Source organism: Anolis sagrei, chromosome 2 (assembly GCF_037176765.1).
Source record: "Anolis sagrei isolate rAnoSag1 chromosome 2, rAnoSag1.mat, whole genome shotgun sequence".
Taxonomy (NCBI): domain Eukaryota; kingdom Metazoa; phylum Chordata; class Lepidosauria; order Squamata; family Dactyloidae; genus Anolis; species Anolis sagrei.
In genome coordinates, this window is record NC_090022.1 from 4,142,561 (window position 1) to 4,160,826 (window position 18,266).

General features: G+C 46.4%; 1 protein-coding gene across 1 annotated transcript in view; it reads right to left on the reverse strand.

Annotated features, from left to right (window-relative positions):
- The window catches only part of LOC132777444 (zinc finger protein 91-like), a 58,596-nt gene that overhangs the window by 18,076 nt on the left and 22,254 nt on the right, over positions 1-18,266 (reverse strand). Inside the window, exon 1 of the mRNA XM_067465051.1 lies at positions 6,844-8,491. Within this exon, the coding sequence (XP_067321152.1) occupies positions 6,844-8,466 (1,623 nt within the window). The 5' untranslated portion in view covers positions 8,467-8,491. Of the gene's footprint in view, positions 1-6,843 lie in introns of the transcript that reaches the window.

Sequence of the window (18,266 nt, forward strand, 5' to 3'; positions counted from 1 at the left end):
GCAGCTGTCCTAGGACGTAGGCGACTTCATGTCGGAAGAGGGCACTCCCGCACCGGAGGCCCTCCGCCAAGGCCAAGACGGCGGTTTCTCCTCCCAGATTGCGGAGTGCAAACATGGCCCGGTAGCGCTCAAACAGCGGCCGTGACTCCTCCAGCAGCACCTGCTTCAGTTTCCCCACATCGGCCTCTTTGGACGGGGGCGCCGGGTCCACTGAGCGGTACGGCCCCGCAACAGGCCCGTCTCTGTGTGCCTGCAACCACTCCATCCGCTTCACGGCCAACTGACATGTCTCTGCGACCTCAATTACGGGATCGTCGGAATACTGCTTTAAGATGTCCAGAACTTTGGGGTTCCCAATAGCTCCCAATGCCTCCCCGGCTTCGTGGCGGACCATGGCTTCTTGGCGCTGATCTTGGAGGACGGCGATGAGGATGGGGAGGGCCCGCTCGTCCTGCATCTGCCCCAGGCAATAGGCCAGCTCGTGCTTGAGGAGTGCAGAATCATCCGCAAAACCCTTGCCGATCCATTCAATGGCTGCAAGGCCTCCCACGTTGCGGAGGGTGAACAGTGCCCGGAAGCGGGCTGTTAGTGGCCGCGAGGGGTCCGCCAGCACCTGCCCAATTTGCTTGACTTCCTGTTCTGTCACCATGGTGGGCGGACAGAAGGAGCTGACTCTCCAAGCCCAACTTCAGCAACTTTTGCGCCTGTTGGACAGAAGACAAATGTTTACTCAGTGATGAGTTGTTTGGTTAAGAATGAATAAGGATAGGGTATGGAAAGATGAGAACTGCTGGGTTTTTATACCGAGGGGCTTGAAATAACAAGTGTCATATAACTATTGCAAAAAAGAAAGGAAGCTGCCTTTTTCCTTATTTTGTCCATTTTGTGGGAGCCATGATTCTCAATTCAGCTCCCTGTCTGACTTGGGGCATTTTTGCCAATGACTTCTTCTTGGCCTTCCTCTAGTTTTCTAGGTTCTTAAGTTTGTTTATCTTGCATTATCCCACTTACAATTACAATCACCCAAACTGTTCTTTCTACTGGAGATGGGTTGTCTTGAGTCATCTTAGTTTATACCATCTATTGCTAGCTCATTGATCCCAAGGCCTTAACATTTACAAAATATGCATGTTAAATATCACATCTGGCTTATGACAGTAAGATAGTAGCCTGAATGTTTATGTGTGCGACACACCCTGATGTTTTAGACCCTATCTACACTGACCATTTAATGCATGGGTCTTCAAACTACGGCCCACGGGCCACTTCCAGCCCGCCAAGGGCACTTATCCAGCCCGTGGAGGAGGAGCCCCCCCCCCCCAGTGTCCACTCAGGCCACCCTCTCAGTGCTCTTCCCTTGGCTGGCTCACGCTATCCATCAAGCCCGATGGGTAGTGTGAGCCAGCCAAGGGAGGCTGCCCCGCGCAGGCTACCCTTGCGCAAAGCTCCGTGCCTGCCGAGGGGCTTCTCGCAAGGACAGACCGCGCGGTGCTGCTCCTCCCTTGGCTCCCTAATGCCTACTCTTTAGACCCAGCTGGGGTGCTCTTTCCAGCCTCTGCCATGGGAAGTGGCACCCCCTGTCTGGGCGTAAAAAGGAGGCCAGAGATGCCCCTGGTAAAGCTAGGAAGGAGGCGCTTCCAGCCTCCTTTCTAGGCCCAGCTGGGGAGCTCTTTCCCGCGGCGGAGGCCAGAGGCGGCTCTGGCCTCACTGCGTCCCATCCCTGCAGGCCGCAGGTCCCACAGAGCACCAGAAGCACCATGAAAAAGCAGCAAGGTAAGTATGCCAGGTTTTGTTCAATTCCATTGTCGGTTCTGTTCAGAATGCTCTTTGATTGCAGGTGCAACTACAACTCCCAAATGTCTGGGCCTGCTTTCCCCAAGCCTCTCCAGTATTTTCTGTTTGTCATAGGAGTTCTGTATGCCAAACAAGGTCCAGGTCTTTAATTTGTGGGGGTCTCAGTGATCAGTCAGAGCTGAATCGGTTGAAGGTACTACAAATCCCATCATCTATTGGCCATATTCACCCAAACATATTATTTTTCTGATTAATCACTATGCTTTAATTATGTTCAATTTGTAACAATGAAAATACATCCTGCATATCAGATATTTACATTAGAATTAGTAACAGTAGCAGAATTACACTTATGAAGTAGCAACAAAATAATTTTAGGGTCAACACAACATGAGGAACTATATAAAGGGGTCATGGCATTGGAAAGGTTGAGAACCACTGCTCTATAGTCTCCTCTAAAAATAAACATATGTTAATAAAAACATTGTCGTACAATAAACCACTGGCTACTATCACATGATGATATACAGGCAGTTCTCAAGTTACAAACAAAGTTCTGTAGGTTATTCTTAAGTTGAATGTGTATGTACATCGGCACAGGTACATTTTTAAGTGTAACTCCAGCCATATACATATTCCTATACATATATATGAATGTGGTGGAAGCTCCTTCCTTGGAGACTTTTAAGAGACATGTGAACTTTCATCCATCCTCATGCATACAAATATTACCATATCCTTTTCTCCCTCCTTGGAGAGGCACCTGCTAGGCCACGTCCTGCTTCCCCGCAGCCTGTCAATGCACAGTTCCAAAACTTCTGTAACTTCTTTCCCTAAGAACAATGCCAAGGACCAGCTCCCTGTTTTCCATACAGCAGAACCTGACTTCCTGCACAAAATCCAAGACTCCAAAATCACACTTCTTCCTCTTCCCTTGAGAAAAGAAGGCATACACCATCTCTGTCCGTCCCATGGACCAGAGAGGCACATGAACAGCTTTGCTGTCTGTCACACTTAAGAATTATTAGATTGAGTCTTTTATAGGAATATTCTACTGCTGTTGTCCTAAAGTCGGAAATTATAGATGTCTCTGTTTTGTCGCGCGCTGTGCCTGTAATAGCTGTACTTTTCTATAGAACGTATACTTTAAGCCCAGCGGGAAGCCAGGGGCGCCTCAAAGAGAGGTTCTCAGGGATTTCTCTGAAGAGATGGTCTTTGGAGTCTTTAATGATACAACAAAGTCTTTATTATGGAACAAACAACAAATCTTCAATGGTTCAAACAACACTTCAAGGCTTTCTCAGTCTAGTCCTCAATGGACTGGCACCTGACTTCGGTCAACTGAACCTTCTCCGTAAGAAAAACCCTTTTTTAACCTCTCCCAGGCTGCTTTCTATCTATGCCTCGTCAGTGTGGGTGCTACTACCGATTCCAAGTGCGTCTGGCTATTGAGCAGACCTTACCGGCTGAGGCTTTAAGATATTTCAGCTGAGTTCAGTGAACCAGTTTCCCTGGATGGTCAGTTTCCCTAGATGATCCTTTTTCCTTGGATGCTCCTTTTCCCCCTGGATGCTCTTAAGAAAGGAAGCTTTTCTACGGGACGAGCTGGTCTACGTTCTATAGCTTAGCTACCTTGTGTGAGACTGACCAAAAAATGGCTCCTTTCCCTCCCAGAGCCCAGAACAGGGGGCGGAACCAAAGCTTAATTATGATGGACAGGAGCCCTGCCCTATAACTGCAAAACAGATAACAGAAAGAAAATAAAGTTGGAGCTCCTGGTACAGCCGTACCAGCACAGTCTCCCATCCCGGCTACATCTCAGTTTCTTGGCTAGGTGTTGATTCTTCTTGATTGGAGTTAGCCTTGTGTTGACTTCCTTCATAACATTGTAAACATTTATGTTATCACTGTCACAGTTCTTATCACAGTTTACTATGGCAAGTCTCATTAGCAACTTTTAATTACAGTCCAGCAAGCATGCAGTTAGTCATCGCAGGCCTTAATCTTTTAGAGTGGTGCCTCCAAAATTATTAACTCTCATTCATTCATGCCATACAATTCCACTCATACCATACAGTATATCATATCAAATTCACATTCATCAAATATTTTTGTGACAATAGCATAGAAAGCGGTTAACACCCCAGTGAGGTTTGTTTTGCTGTCTGTGCCCCCTGTTCAGATGATTTCACCCCACTTTTTTGTCCCTGTGATTATTGAGCATTTGGCTTGTTGTGGAAACAAAGATTGGTGATAAAGCTTCAGTTGAGACACCTTTTTTTCATAGTAATAACTTTCAGGTGTGGATTTTCCTTCTGAGGGGCAAATTCCTTTTACTTCCTGTTGCCTCCGCCCCATTCTTAACTATGAGTTGTATGTAAGTCACTTGTTTGTAACTCAGGGACTGCCTGTACTTCTGTTCTACTTAGTTGCATCATCTTCTGATAATATAAACAACTATATTCTAAGTTAATACCTAACTACAAGTCATATTAAATAACTTATTTTTTATTAAACTTGAATTCTTCTAATTTCATCTTTCATTCCATACCTCAATATTTCCCCTCAGTTTTTAACCTTTTAATTTAAATTGATTTTGCTGTATTCTAAATATTTGTTTCTGTGAAAGATCTCATTGTATTTTCTCCTTCGTTCTTAATATTCTTATTTCATCCATCTACCCACTTGCATCAAAAAGTATTTTCATTTTTGATTCTTCCAGAGTTCTCAGCTGGTTCGCCCCAGTCGAGAACCAATATTCTTCCTTTTCAACCTTTTTCACTCCAGTTCTATTATTCTTCCCTTGGTGTCAGATGTTTTCCTTGTTCAATCTGCTATACTGTGACTCTTTTCCCTTGTTCAGTCTGTATAATCTGCTAGAGCTAGAAACTAGAGCTGATGTAGTCTATTCAGTGCAATTTTCTTAATCAGCACCCCAAATAACTAAACTGAATCTCTAGTTGACTAAAAAGTGATTCGTAACTGTGCTGGTACGGCTGTACCAGGAGCTCCAACTTCTTTTCCTTTCTATTGAGTGTTTGCATGTATTCCAAAGTTCCATGCATTTTGCAATAAGGTGGCTTCCCTTGGTTTGGAATCATAGGGCCAATGACCCATCAGTTATCATTATGTTCTTTAGTTCTGCCCCTTTTTCTGGGTTAGGGAGGGAAAAAGGGGACCTCTAGTTCAGTTCACACAGAGAAGCCTTTCGTACAGGACATGAATCAGTTCCACCTGTAGAAAGCTTCGTCTTTTACAGCTTTTACAGAGAACTACAGCATAGCCTTTGTTGGAGAATTTAGTTCCACAACTCTACAGCCAGCTCTTTGCTGGAGAAATACAGCTCCACGGTTTTACAGCCAGCCTTCGCTGGGAATTGAAAGCCTTCTTTCCTCTTGGAAGTCTACTAAAGGACTCGCCGCAGCCATAAAGCAATTTGGACCGGGTGTAGGGGCCCACGCCAGCAGAGCTTAAGTCAGATTGCCCAGGGAGGGGTCAAGGATTTCCCTTGTAGGAGGAAGAAACAGTTTATGAAGAAAGTTGCCTGTCCCTTGTGGACAAGATTTAAGCAAGCCACCAGTTGATTCAAAGCCTTGAAGTAGTTGTTTGATTTATTGAAGGTTTAAGCAACAATAATAACTTTGTTTAACTTTCTAAGTCTTTAAAAGAACTTTGTGTGGGGAAATCGAAAGGCCTCTCAGCCGAGGCACCCCCGGCGTCCCGTTGGGCATTCAGAAAACACGTCCTGTTTACAGACTCTTTCACAGGCCCAGCACGTGACAGCACAGTAACCCTTTCGGTATTAATATTGGAGGGTAGTCCCTGGTCAAAGTGGTCCCTGGTCAAAAAAAGGTTGAGAATCGCTGGACTAGATGGCCGTTGGGATTTCTTTCAGCTATGATTTTAATTATTGTTGATTTACAATCTTTATATCTTCATCTTAACTTTGTGATTCCAAGAAGTGTCATGCAATTATGAAAACAGTGTTTTAAAAGTATTGTCGAAGGCTTTCATGGCCGGAATCACTGGGTTGTTGTAGGTTTTTTGAGGCTAAATGGCCATGTTCTTGAGGCATTCTCTCCTGATGTTTCGCCTGCATCTATGGCAAGCATCCTCAAAGGTTGTGAGGAGGTTGCCTATTTTGACTCAGTCCTGGGAATTCATCTTCTGGCTGATGTTGATATGGAGGTGCTGTTCCTTGTCTGTGTTTGCGAGTTCTTTGCGGATGGTGTGAATTCTCTCTCGTAAGTGGTTGCGTTCCAGGCGGTCAAAGATCCGGTGAGCCTGTGGCGTTTTGAAAGTCCTTTTGGCTGCGAGAAATTGTGGGATGGTATCTGTCTCCGCAGCGTAGAAGGAAAGTCAGGAAGTACAGTAGATGTGCTTTCCTGGTCCTTAGTTTTTGTGTGTCTTGGAACAGTTTCTCCCCGTACAGATGTTCAATGTGTTGTCGAAGGCTTTCATGGCCGGAATCTCTAGGTTGTTGTCAGGATGCTTGCCACAGATGCAGGCGAAACGTCAGGAGAGAATGCCTCTAGAACATGGCCATATAGCCCAAAAAAACCTACAACAACCCAGTGTTTTTAAACTCCAGGTGCACTCTCCCCTCCAACAGTTACAGAGCAGTCTTGTTGCTGCAATCCAGAAAAGGGAGCGGTTTCTTAGCTAAAGGAAGAACTTCACTAGGAAGAACTTCCTGACTGTGAGAGCCGTTCAGCAGTGGAACTCTCTGCCCCGGAGTGTGGTGGAGGCTCCTTCTTTGGAAGCTTTTAAACAGAGGCTGGATGGCCATCTGTCAGGGGTGATTTGAATGCAATATTCCTGCTTCTTGGCAGGGATTGGACTGGATGGCCCATGAGGTCTCTTCCAACTCTTTGATTCTATGATTCTAAAGCATTTGCTCAGAAATCTTCTAGTTTATTTGAGAAGATTAAAAATAACTTGCTATTAAATTGTTGTAAATGTAACCATGAGTGGTTATATTCCACATTCCATGCGTTTACATGGTTACTCCCCTATGTGGGCTCTTTGATGTCGACGTAAAGCATCCGCCTGTCTGAAAGCCTTTCCACATTCCACACATTTATACGGTTTCTCCCCTGTGTGGATCCTTTGATGGACACGCAGATGACTGCTGTACCCGAAGCTCTTTCCACATTCCAGGCATGGATATGGCTTCTCCCCTGTATGGGTTCTCTGATGGGTACGTAGATGAGCTCCCTGTCTGAAAGTCTTTCCACATTCCGTGCATTTGTATGATTTCTCAGCTATGTGAATTGTTTGATGGGTACGCAGACCTGAATTATTAGAGAAGCTCTTCCCGCATTCCTTGCATTTATATGGTTTCTCCCCCGTGTGTGTTTTTTCATGTCTCTTTAAAATTGACGATTGATTAAAGCTCTTCCCACATTCCATGCATGTATATGGCTTTTCCCCTGTATGAGTTCTTTGATGGACAGTACATGTACTACTACTAGTGAATTTCTTTCCACATTCCATGCATTCATATCGTTTCTCCCCAGTATGGGTTCTCAGATGGGTACGTAGATGAGCTCTCTGCCTGAAACTCTTTCTGCATTCCGTGCATTTGTACGATTTCTCAGCTGTGTGCATTGTTTGATGGGTACGCAGACTTAAATTTTGAGAGAAGCTCTTCCCACATTCCATGCATTTATATGGCTTCTCTCCCGTGTGGGTTCTCTGATGGATACTGAGATTGGCACCGAAACGAAATGTCTTTCCGCATTCCATGCATTTATATTGTTTCTCCTTTCCATGGATCTTTTTATGGGACCATAGACCTCCGTAATCAGAGAAGCTCTTTCCGCAGTCCATGCATTTGTATGGTTTCTCCCCTGTGTGTGTTCTTTTATGTCTGCGTAAATTTGACGGCCAACAAAAGCTCCTCCCACATTCCATGCATTGATATGGTTTCTCCCCTGTGTGCGTTCTTTCGTGTCTCTGTAACTGTACCCGAAGTCTAAACCTCTTCCCACATTCCATGCATTCATACGGTTTCTCCTCTGAATGGATATTTTGATGGGTCCGCAGACTTCCAGTATTGGAGAAACTCTTCCCACATTCCATGCACTGATATGGTTTCTCCCCTGTGTGGGTTTTTCCATGTGTCTGTAATTGTGCCCGATGTCTAAATGTCTTCCCACATTCCTTGCATTCATAGGGTTTCTCCTCTGAATGGATCTTTTGATGGGACTGCAGATTTCCAGCATTAGAGAAGCTCTTCCCACATTCCATGCATTTATAGGGTTTCTCCCCCGTGTGTGTTCTTTCATGTGTATGTAAATCTGACGACTGTCTAAAGCTTTTCCCACATTCCATGCATGGATATGGTTTCTCCCCTGTATGGGTTCTTTCATGTGAACGTAATTTTGAACTTTGAGCAAAGCTCTTCCCACATTCTGTACATTTGTATGGTTTCTCCCCTGTGTGGGTTCTCTGATGGCGACACAGTTGTGAACTTTCAGCAAAGCACTTTCCACATTCTGTACATTTGTATGGTTTCTCCCCTGTGTGGATTCTTAGATGTACATTTAATGAGTTCTTATGAGAGAAGGATTTCCCACATTTAATGCACTCATGTGGCTTCTCCCCTGTGTGGATACTTTGATGCGAATGTAGTTGGTGAACATTAGTGAAGCCTTTCCCACAGTCCATGCATTTGTATTGTTTCTCATGGGTTTTTTGATGCGCGTCAAGATATTTTTTCTTAGTGAAGCCCTTATTTATTTATTTATTTATTTGGGGTTCTTGTACCCCGCCCTTCTCACCCCGAAGGGGACCCAGGGCGGCTTACAGCTGCAAGGCGCACTTAGACGCCTGCTACACAAACAATCATCACAAAAAAATATAACAGTACAAATTCCCACAATTCAACATTATCCAATAAAATCAGTAAAATGATAAAATCAGTAAAAACAATACAAACCTGGAACTTCCTCCTACCCATCAGTGTACAATTAACTCAAAGATCTGTTTTGGTTCCATTTCGACAATCCTGCCGATCTCACACATCTGATTGTCTTATTTGGTTGTCATTGTCTAATTGCCTGGTTGCCCAAAGGCCTGGTTCCACAGCCATGTCTTCACCCTCCTCCTGAAGGAGAGGAGGGTTGGTGCTGTTCTGATTTCCCCCGGGAGTGAATTCCACAGGTGGGGGGCCACCACTGAGAAGGCTCTGCTTCTCGTCCCCACCAGCCTCACTTGTGAGAGTGGTGGGGTCGAGAGCAGGGCCTCCCCAGATGATCTCAAACTCCGAGGTGGGACGTAGAGGGAGATACGTTCGGACAGATACACTGGACCAGAACCGTATAGGGTTTTGTAGGTTAAGACCAGCACCTTGAATTGTGCTCGGAATTGAACCGGCAGCCAGTGGAGCTGGCACAACAGGGGGGTGGTATGCTCCCTGTATGTCGCTCCGGTGAGCAGTCTGGCTGCCGCACGCTGGACTAGTTGGAGTTTCCGAACAGTCTTCAAGGGCAACCCCACGTAGAGCGCGTTGCAGTAGTCTATCCGGGATGTAACAAGAGCGTGGACCACCGTGGCCAGATCAGACTTCCCAAGGTACGGGCGCAACTGGTGCACAAGTTTTAATTGCGCAAAAGCTCTCCCGGCCACCGCCGAGACCTGGGGTTCCAGGCTCAGCGGCGAGTCCAGGATCACTCCCAAGCTGCGAACCTGCGTCTTCAGGGGGAGTGTAACCCCATCCAGCACAGGCTGTAACCCTATACCCTGTTCGGCCTTCCGACTGACCAGTAGGACCTCTGTCTTGTCTGGATTCAATTTCAATTTGTTAGCTCTCATCCAGTCCGACACAGCAGCCAGACACCGATTCAAGGTCTGGACAGCCTCCTTGGTGACAGGCGGAAAGGAGTGACAGATCTGGACATCATCTGCATAGAGATAACACCGCAGTCCGAAACTCCGAATGATCTCCCCCAGCGGCTTCATGTAGATGTTAAACAACATTGGGGACAGAATAGATCCCTGAGGGACTCCACACGACAATGGTTGTGGAGCCGAACAGGTGTCACCCAGTAACACCTTCTGGGACCGTCCCTCAAGAAATGACCGGAGCCACTGCAAAGCAGTACCCCCAAGTCCCATTTCTGTGAGTCGTCCCAGAAGGATACCGTGATCGACGGTATCGAAGGCCGCTGAGAGGTCCAGGAGAACTAACAGGGACACACTCCCCCTGTCCAGTTCCCTGCGCAGATCATCTACCAAGGCGACCAAGGCTGTTTCCGTTCCATGTCCCGGTCTAAAGCCAGACTGTGCCGGATCAAGATAATCAGTGTCTACCAGAAATCCCTGGAGTTGAGCTGCCACCACACGTTCCAGGACTTTGCCCAAATAGGGGAGATTGGAAACTGGCCGATAGTTGTCTAATTGAGTGGGGTCCAGTGATGGTTTTTTCAACAGCGGTTTGATAATAGCCTGTTTTAGACTCGCTGGAATCTTGCCCTCCTGTAAGGAGGCATTAACCACCACCTTCACCCACTCCGCCAAACCCCCTCTGGCTTCTTTTATAAGCCAGGATGGACAGGGGTCTAGGATGCATGTGGTAGGCCGCACCTCTCCAAGGATCCTGTCCACATCCTCAAGCTGAACTAATTGAAAAGAATCCAACAAAACTTGACAAGCAGATGCTCTCGTTACATTCTCAGAGACTGCAGGTAAAGTGGTGTCAAAACCCGACCGAATCCGCCCAATTTTATCTACGAAAAATCGAGCAAACGCTTCACAGCGAGCTCCAGAGCTGTCAGGGATCTCGCTTTTCGGCGGATTTAACAGACCCCTGACAACTCGAAAGAGCTCAGCTGGACGATTCTTCGCAGATGCAATATTAGCAGCGAAAGATGTTTTTTGTGCTGCCTCTATTGCCACACCGTAGGACCTTAAGAAGGTATTCAGATGTGTTTGGGTTGATTTAGTCGGGTTACTGCGCCACACGCGCTCTAGCCACCTCTTCTTTCGCTTCATTGCTGCCAGCTCCTCAGTAAACCAAGAAGCCGGGTTAGCTCGGTTACTCGAGAGGGGGCGTTCTGGAGCGATTGTGTCGATGTGCCCTTTCCACATGTCACACATTTGTGTGGTTTCTCCTGCATGTTGGACATTTGATGTGCATGAAGACCTTCAGCTCCACTGTCGTTCTTTCCACTTTGCATATTTTCATGTGTTTTCTATCCTGCAATGTACGTTTCAATGTCATTTATATTGAAATATGTTTCCAGAGACAGGACAACTTATTCTTTGTAGATTTCTGGGGATGGAAGCTAAGAGGTTCACCAATACTCTTCTTCTGAGAAGCCAAAAAGTTCTTCTTCCTGTTCTTTCCTTGGTTTCCCTCTTGCCTTCTCAGTCTGTTTTTTGTCCACAACAACCTTGGATGTTTCCACTGACTCCTCAAAATTCACCTTCCGCTGCTCTTTACCTGCTTGAAAAAGAAGATCCAATTAGGAGGCTGAACACAGAAACCGAGGCTGTCGCTGGAGATCCAGCATTCTTTCCTCTCAGCCAAAAGTGTCCTTTGGTCAATTTCTCCCCATTAACTGCATCATCCACAGATTTCACTATCCATTAAAGATGAAAAAAATGCTTATTGCATATAATCCTCAATTCAAATGTCTTTGTATAGAACCCTGTGGGCCTGATCCAGGAGATCTCAAACCTCCTTGATGAAACATGTGGCCACTTCCTCAAAAAAGACTGGGAGCTGAAAGAGAAAAAAAATACATTTCTCTAATAAGAAAACATCTCTTCTGATAATGATCCTCTACAAAAACGGAGGGGGGGGGGGGGGACATGAAAATGAACAAAATCTGGTAACCCAGATTGGCTGCCCATGTGGAAGATCTCCTTCCTGCAGTTCATGAAACAAAAACTCAAACTGTCTCTCTCCTGGCTCGTACACAGCTAAAGCATAAAAATGTAACTGTTGCCAAAACTCCCAGGCTCAGCCAGTCTCTTGGGCGTAGCCCAACCAATCAGCTCCGTGCTTTGCATTTTCAGTTAACAGACTCACCAACTGACTTTTACATGCCCTAACACAGTCTTTATCAAGACCACCTCTGAAGGAGGCTTCAAGGGTCTCTGAGTGAAATTAAGTAAGGGGCTTTGAATGAAATTAGCAGCAAAAGAGAAACACACCCTTTCTCTGCAGAAAAAGAGCAGCAAGGAAGAAAATGTTTTTAAGAAACAAGATGTGACATATAGAGGTACTTTTCTTACACAGGATGCTTGTGGTTAACTTCAAAGGTTGTTTTTTGAAGCGCAGTGTCTGCATGTACAAGAAGGTACTTTCCATCAAAAGGTCAAGAGAGGGGGCTGGAAAGACAGTACTTTCCATGACAAAAATGTTCTTGTTTACTTGGGGCATGGCAGTCACTTGAAGGGTAACATCTGTGTATGTTGCTTGGCTGTCCGTCTTCTTCATGAAAAAACTAAAATAAAACCTTGTTTTTTGATCTTTCATTGGGACTGTCTCCTTCCTTTCGTGTTCCCGTGATGTGGACCTAAGAAGACCCAATTTAGGGTCTCTAACACCTCTAACTATTATGTCTATTAAGATCAAAGATTTGTCACTTGCTAAAAAAGAACTACTGGCCAAAACATCTGAGGACATATTATTTGAGAACACAGAAATGCTGGACCACTCTCACAACCACCATGTCAGACTACACAGAGAAGCCATTGAAATCTACAAGCATGTGGACAATTTCAACAGAAAGGAGGAGACCATGAAAATGAACAAAATCTGGCTACCAGTATTAAAAAAAAATCTAAAATTACAACAACAAAACAACAGAGGGGAAACAAACAGGCACATCTAATCACCTCTCAACAAAAGATTCTCCCAGGCACTGCCAGGCCATCAAATGCTAATCAAGGTGGTCAGTTGAAACATTCACACCTAGTTCCAACAGACAAGAGTTCTTTGCCCCACCCTAGTCATTCCACAGATATATAAACCCAGTTTCCTAGTTCCAACAGACCTCACTACCTCTGAGGATGCTTGCCATAGATGCAGGCAAAATGTCAGGAGAGAATGCCTCTAAAAATGGCCATATAGCCCGAAAAAACCTACAACAACCCAGTGATTCCGGCCATGAAAGCCTTCGAATATGTCTGAGGACATTTTCTGTGATATTTTATGTATACAGGAAACACACAGAGACATTGCAATGAGAAGACTAAAAATCCGCAGAATGCAATTGGAAGTGGAGCGACCTCACAGACAAGATGGTAGTGCCACTTTTGTACGATTTGGTGTAGCAATTTCTACAACTTGTCACACAAGTGAACAACCAGGACTTTCATAGAATCATAGAATCAAAGAGTTGGAAGAGACCTCATGGGCCATCCAGTCCAACCCCATTCTGCCAAGAAGCAGGAATATTGCATTCAAATCACCCCTGACAGATGGCCATCCAGCCTCTGTTTAAAAGCTTCCAAAGAAGGAGCCTCCACCACACTCCGGGGCAGAGAGTTCCACTGCTGAACGGCTCTCACAGTCAGGAAGTTCTTCCTATTGTTCAGATGGAATCTCCTCTCTTGTAGTTTGAAGCCATTGTTCCATTGCGTCCTAGTCTCCAGGGAAGCAGAAAGGAAGCTCCCTCCCTCCTCCTCCCTGTGGCTTCCTCTCACATATTTATACATGTCTATCATATCTCCTCTCAGCCTTCTCCTCTCAGCCTTTGATATCTTCCGGGGAGGCCCTGCTCTCGATCCTGCCTGCTTCTCAAGCATGGCTGGCGGGGACAAGAGATAGGGCCTCCTTGGTGGTGGCTCCTCGGCTGTGGAACGCCCTTCCTACGGACATTAGATTAGCACCATCTCTAATGGTATTCTGCAAAAAAGTGAAGACCTGGCTGTTTGAGCAGGCGTTCGAATAATTAGTGCAATGATTGGAATGGAACAATGGATGACGAATCTGGAACATGTTTTTGATGACGAAACGACAGTGAATGGGTATTGTAGTAACTGTTCATTAATTGTGTAATGTGTTAGGTTGTTAACTGTTTTTATACTGTAGCACTGAATTTTTGCTGTTCGTATTTGTTGTGAACCGCTGTGAGTCGCCTTCGGGCTGAGAACAGCGGTATAGAAGTAAGGTAAATAAATAAATAAATAAACATTGAAATCGTATCTATAAACCACGCGGGCCTGATTTTCATTTTACACCCCCAACTAATTATCACAATCATCAAGCCCGTTTTGTTGTGGGAGATTTCAATAGCCATAGCTGCATATAACAGTAAATTACCACCATTATTTAATAGTGGTTGATGGAAGCGTGGTTATAACCCGGATTTGATTTTTGTAAATGAAAGCATAGCCCACCAGTGCATTAAAAGGGTAGTAAACCCAATATCTATCACTCACCATAGATCAATATGTTGTCTACTACAAAGCAGCAGTAAGACCAAAACGTGCCCCTTAGCACAGAAGATATAATTTCAATCAAGCTAACTGGACAATGTTTACAGAGAACTTGGAAGCAGCTATTTCCGATATAGAACCATCTATAGAAGGCCCCCGGTGGCGCAGTGGGTTAAAGCTCTGAGCTGCTGAGCTTGTTGATCGAAAGGTCGCAGGTTCGATTCCGGGGAGCGGCGTGAGCTTCCGCTGTCAGCCCTAGCTTCTGCCAACCTAGCAGTTCGAAAACATGCAAATGTGAGTAGATCAATAGGTACTGCTTTGGCAGGAAGGTAACGGTGCTCCATGCAGTCATGCTGGCCACATGACCTTGGAGGTGTCTACGGACAACGCTGGCTCTTCGGCTTAGAAATGGAGATGAGCACCACACCCCAGAGTCAGACATGACTGGACTTAATGTCAGGGGACTACCTTTACCTTTATAGAAGGCTATGACATGTTTTTAGAAGTTGTGAAAAGATCCTTGAGGCTGTCAATCCCTAGAGCAGGGGTCCTCAAACTAAGGCCCGCGGGCCGGATCCAGCCCCCCGGGGGCATTTATCCGGCCCCTGGATGCGCTGGGCTACCACGCAAGGCGGGCGGGAGGCACTTTTCAATGTGGACCTCGCTTGTCCTGAACGGCCACGGGAGGGACACCTTCCTGCCTGTTTGACAGGTGGGCGCACAGGCGGCGTCACGTGAAAGGAGTTTGTTAATTAAAGGGGCCTTTTGCATGACCCGTTTGCGCGCCCACCTGCCAAGCAGGCGGGAAGGCGCCCCACAGCCGCGGCAGAAAAAGGAAGGGACCGGCATTGTCTGAAGCATGGCGCCGTGCCAAAGCACGCACACACAAGCACACACACGCACACGCCAAAATGAGCTACCAACTTCCCAACCAAGGCATCTCCCAAACCTAGGAACTAAACCGCTCAGGGACATGCAAATAATAAGTAAATCGAAGGAGACAAAAAAAAGAAGCATTAAAAACACCCAAAAGGAAGGAATTTCTTCCCTCTCCTCTTTTGTTCTATTCCTTTCTTTTCTTTTTCTCTTTCTCCCCCTCCTTCTTTCCCCCTTCCTTCTCTCTTTCTCCCTCTTTTTTCTCTCCCTTTCTCCTCCTCTCCTTTTTAAATCCCTTTCTTTTCTCCCTCCTCCTTTCCCCGGTGCTTCCTTTCCTTCCACCGCGGCAGCTTTCAGGAAGAAGGAGAGGAGAGAGGTGGGAGGAGAAGGAGGAGGTAAAGCAGAAAACCTAGGATCAGATCCTGGGATACAGGACCTTTCTGGAAGGGCCCACAGTCTCCTTGTGAAGGCAAAAAGTGGTGTATAAGCTCAACCCACTCTCCCCGGATTCAAACCGCTGACCTATTGGTCAGCAGTCGTGTCGGCACAAGGGTTTCATCCACTGCACCAGCAGGTGCTCCTGCTAACTGAAATAATAAATAAATAAACAAATAAAAATAATTATATCTATCTATATATATAAATTTGTTAGGGGCATCCAACGGAGAAACAAAACTCAAAACCCCCCCAACAAAACTTAACCAAAATTCCCATGCCAATAACACAACCCACAAGGTACAAACATATCTACTCAAAATGAAAAACAACACAACAACACACTCACAAAACGGCAAAACAACAAAACTCAAAAATCCCCCAACGAAACTTAACCAAAATTCCCGTGCCCATAACACAACCCACAAGGTACAAACATATCTACTCAAAATGAAAAACAACACAACAACACACTCACAAATCGGCAAAAGAACAAAACTCAAAAAAACCCCAACAAAACTTAACCAAAATTCCCATGCCCGTAACACAACCCACAAGGTACAAACATATCTACTCAAAATGAAAAACAACACAACAACACACTCACAAAACGGCAAAACAACTGAGCATGCGCATTGGCGCCCAGCTGCAAGTTCCCTGGCGCGCGCACATGGCCTTCCGGCCAACGTTCCCTCTGCGGAAACCATGCCCACTCCAAGTCCCGCCGCGCCGCTTCCCGCACACACACACCCCCTGCCGCACACACACACACAACCCCACACTCCATCACTCCCCCGCCGCCGCACACACACACGCAACCCCACTCCCCCCGCTGCCGCACACACACACGCAACCCCACACTCCATCACTCCCCCCGCTACCGCACGCACACACGCAACCCCACTCCCCCCGCTGCCGCACACACACACGCAACCCCACGCTCCATCACTCCCCCCGCCACCGCACGCACACACGCAACCCCACTCCCCCCGCCGCCGCACACACACACACAACCCCACGCTCCATCACTCCCCCCGCCGCCGCACGCACACACACAACCCCACCCCCCCCCCGCCGCCGCACACACACACACGCAACCCCACACTCCATCACTCCCCCGCCCCAATCTTACCTCCTTTTACTTCACGCCACCTCCAAACCCCACCCCACCCCTTCCCGCCCTGTCAAAATCTAGGAAAGACAGGAAGGAAGGAAAGAAGGAAGAAAGAGAAAGGGAGGTAAAGAAAAAGGGGGAAGGAAGGAAAGTTAGAAAAAGAAGGAAGAAGAAAAGGAAAGGAAAGGAAAGATGGAAGGAAAGGAAAGAGAGACAGCAGAAAACAAAGAAAAAGGGGGAAGGAAGGAAAGAGATAGAGAAAGAAGAGGAGAAGGAAAGATGGGAGGGAAGGAAGGAGGGAAAGAAGGAGAGAAAGAGGGAAGATTGGCCACAGCAACACGTGGCGGGTAAAGGTTGTTATTTCTATTATTATGATGATGATGCTATTATTCCTCTGAGACCCTTTTAGGGGGAATGGGAGAGGTGTCAGGTCCCAGAGGCAATGCATTGCATTATTGTTATTGTTATGATGGTGGTAAAATAAAAGGAAATAAAAAGTGAAAGAAGGAAGCAAACAGGGAGGGAAGAAAGGCAAAGGAAGAAAGGGGGAGGGAATGAAGGAAAGAGAGAAGGATGAAACCAAGTAGTGAAAGAAAGAAAGAGGTAGAGAAGGAAGAAAGGAGAGAAAGGGGGAGGAAAAGGGGGAAGGAATAGGTAGGGACCTCTCTTTCATAATAGTCCAGAGATCTACCTCAACTTTGATAAGTTTTACTATAGGCCACAGCAACGCGTGGCAGGGCACAGCTAGTACATATAATAAAAGTCGAAGTTTGTATGCGGAGGACAAAAGTGTGGCGGTGCAACGGGAGGAGTATGTGCCAGCATTCTGATTGGCTGCCGCTGTGGTGCTATTTGCATATGGTTTCTGATTGGCCGGCTTCAATAGGAGCCCCTGGTGGAGAAAAGAGTTCATGACAGAAACGGGGACATGAGAAGGAAATTTGCATATGGTCTCTGATTGGCCAGCCTCAATTCCAAGATTCCGAGATGACAAAGAGAGGAAAGGAAAAGGCCAGGGGCTCTGTCAGAAAATTACCAATACAGACCAAACTTGGCACGCAAGGCCCCCATGACCCACTTGACATCCTACTGCAGTTGGCTGAGGATGAACCATGGATGATGGGACTTGAAGTACCTCTACTCGCTTTCCGAGACTGCTGCGACCCTCAACAATGACTGAACAACACCAAACTTGGTACATAGACCTCTCATGACTCACTTTACGCCCTGGTGTGGTTTGACTGTGGATCGAGCATGGATTATGGGACTTGCAGTACCTTCGCTCAATTCCTGAGACCACTGCAACCATCATCCAATTTCCGATAAGGACCAAACTTGGCACACCGGGTCTCCATGATCCACTCTACATCCTGGTGCGGTTTGGAGGATGATGCACCATGGACAATGGGACTTGCAGTACCTTCACTCACTTAGTGAAACCACTGAGACCCTCATCCAATGACTGATGAAGACCAAACTTGGCACACAAAGCCTCCATGGCCAACTCAACATTCTGGTGAGGTTTGGGAGAGAACAGACTATGGATGATGGGACTTCAAGTACCCCCACTCACTTCCCAAGACTGCTGCAACCCTCATGTAATGACCAATCAAGACCAAACTTGGCACACAGAGCCCCCATGACCCACTCT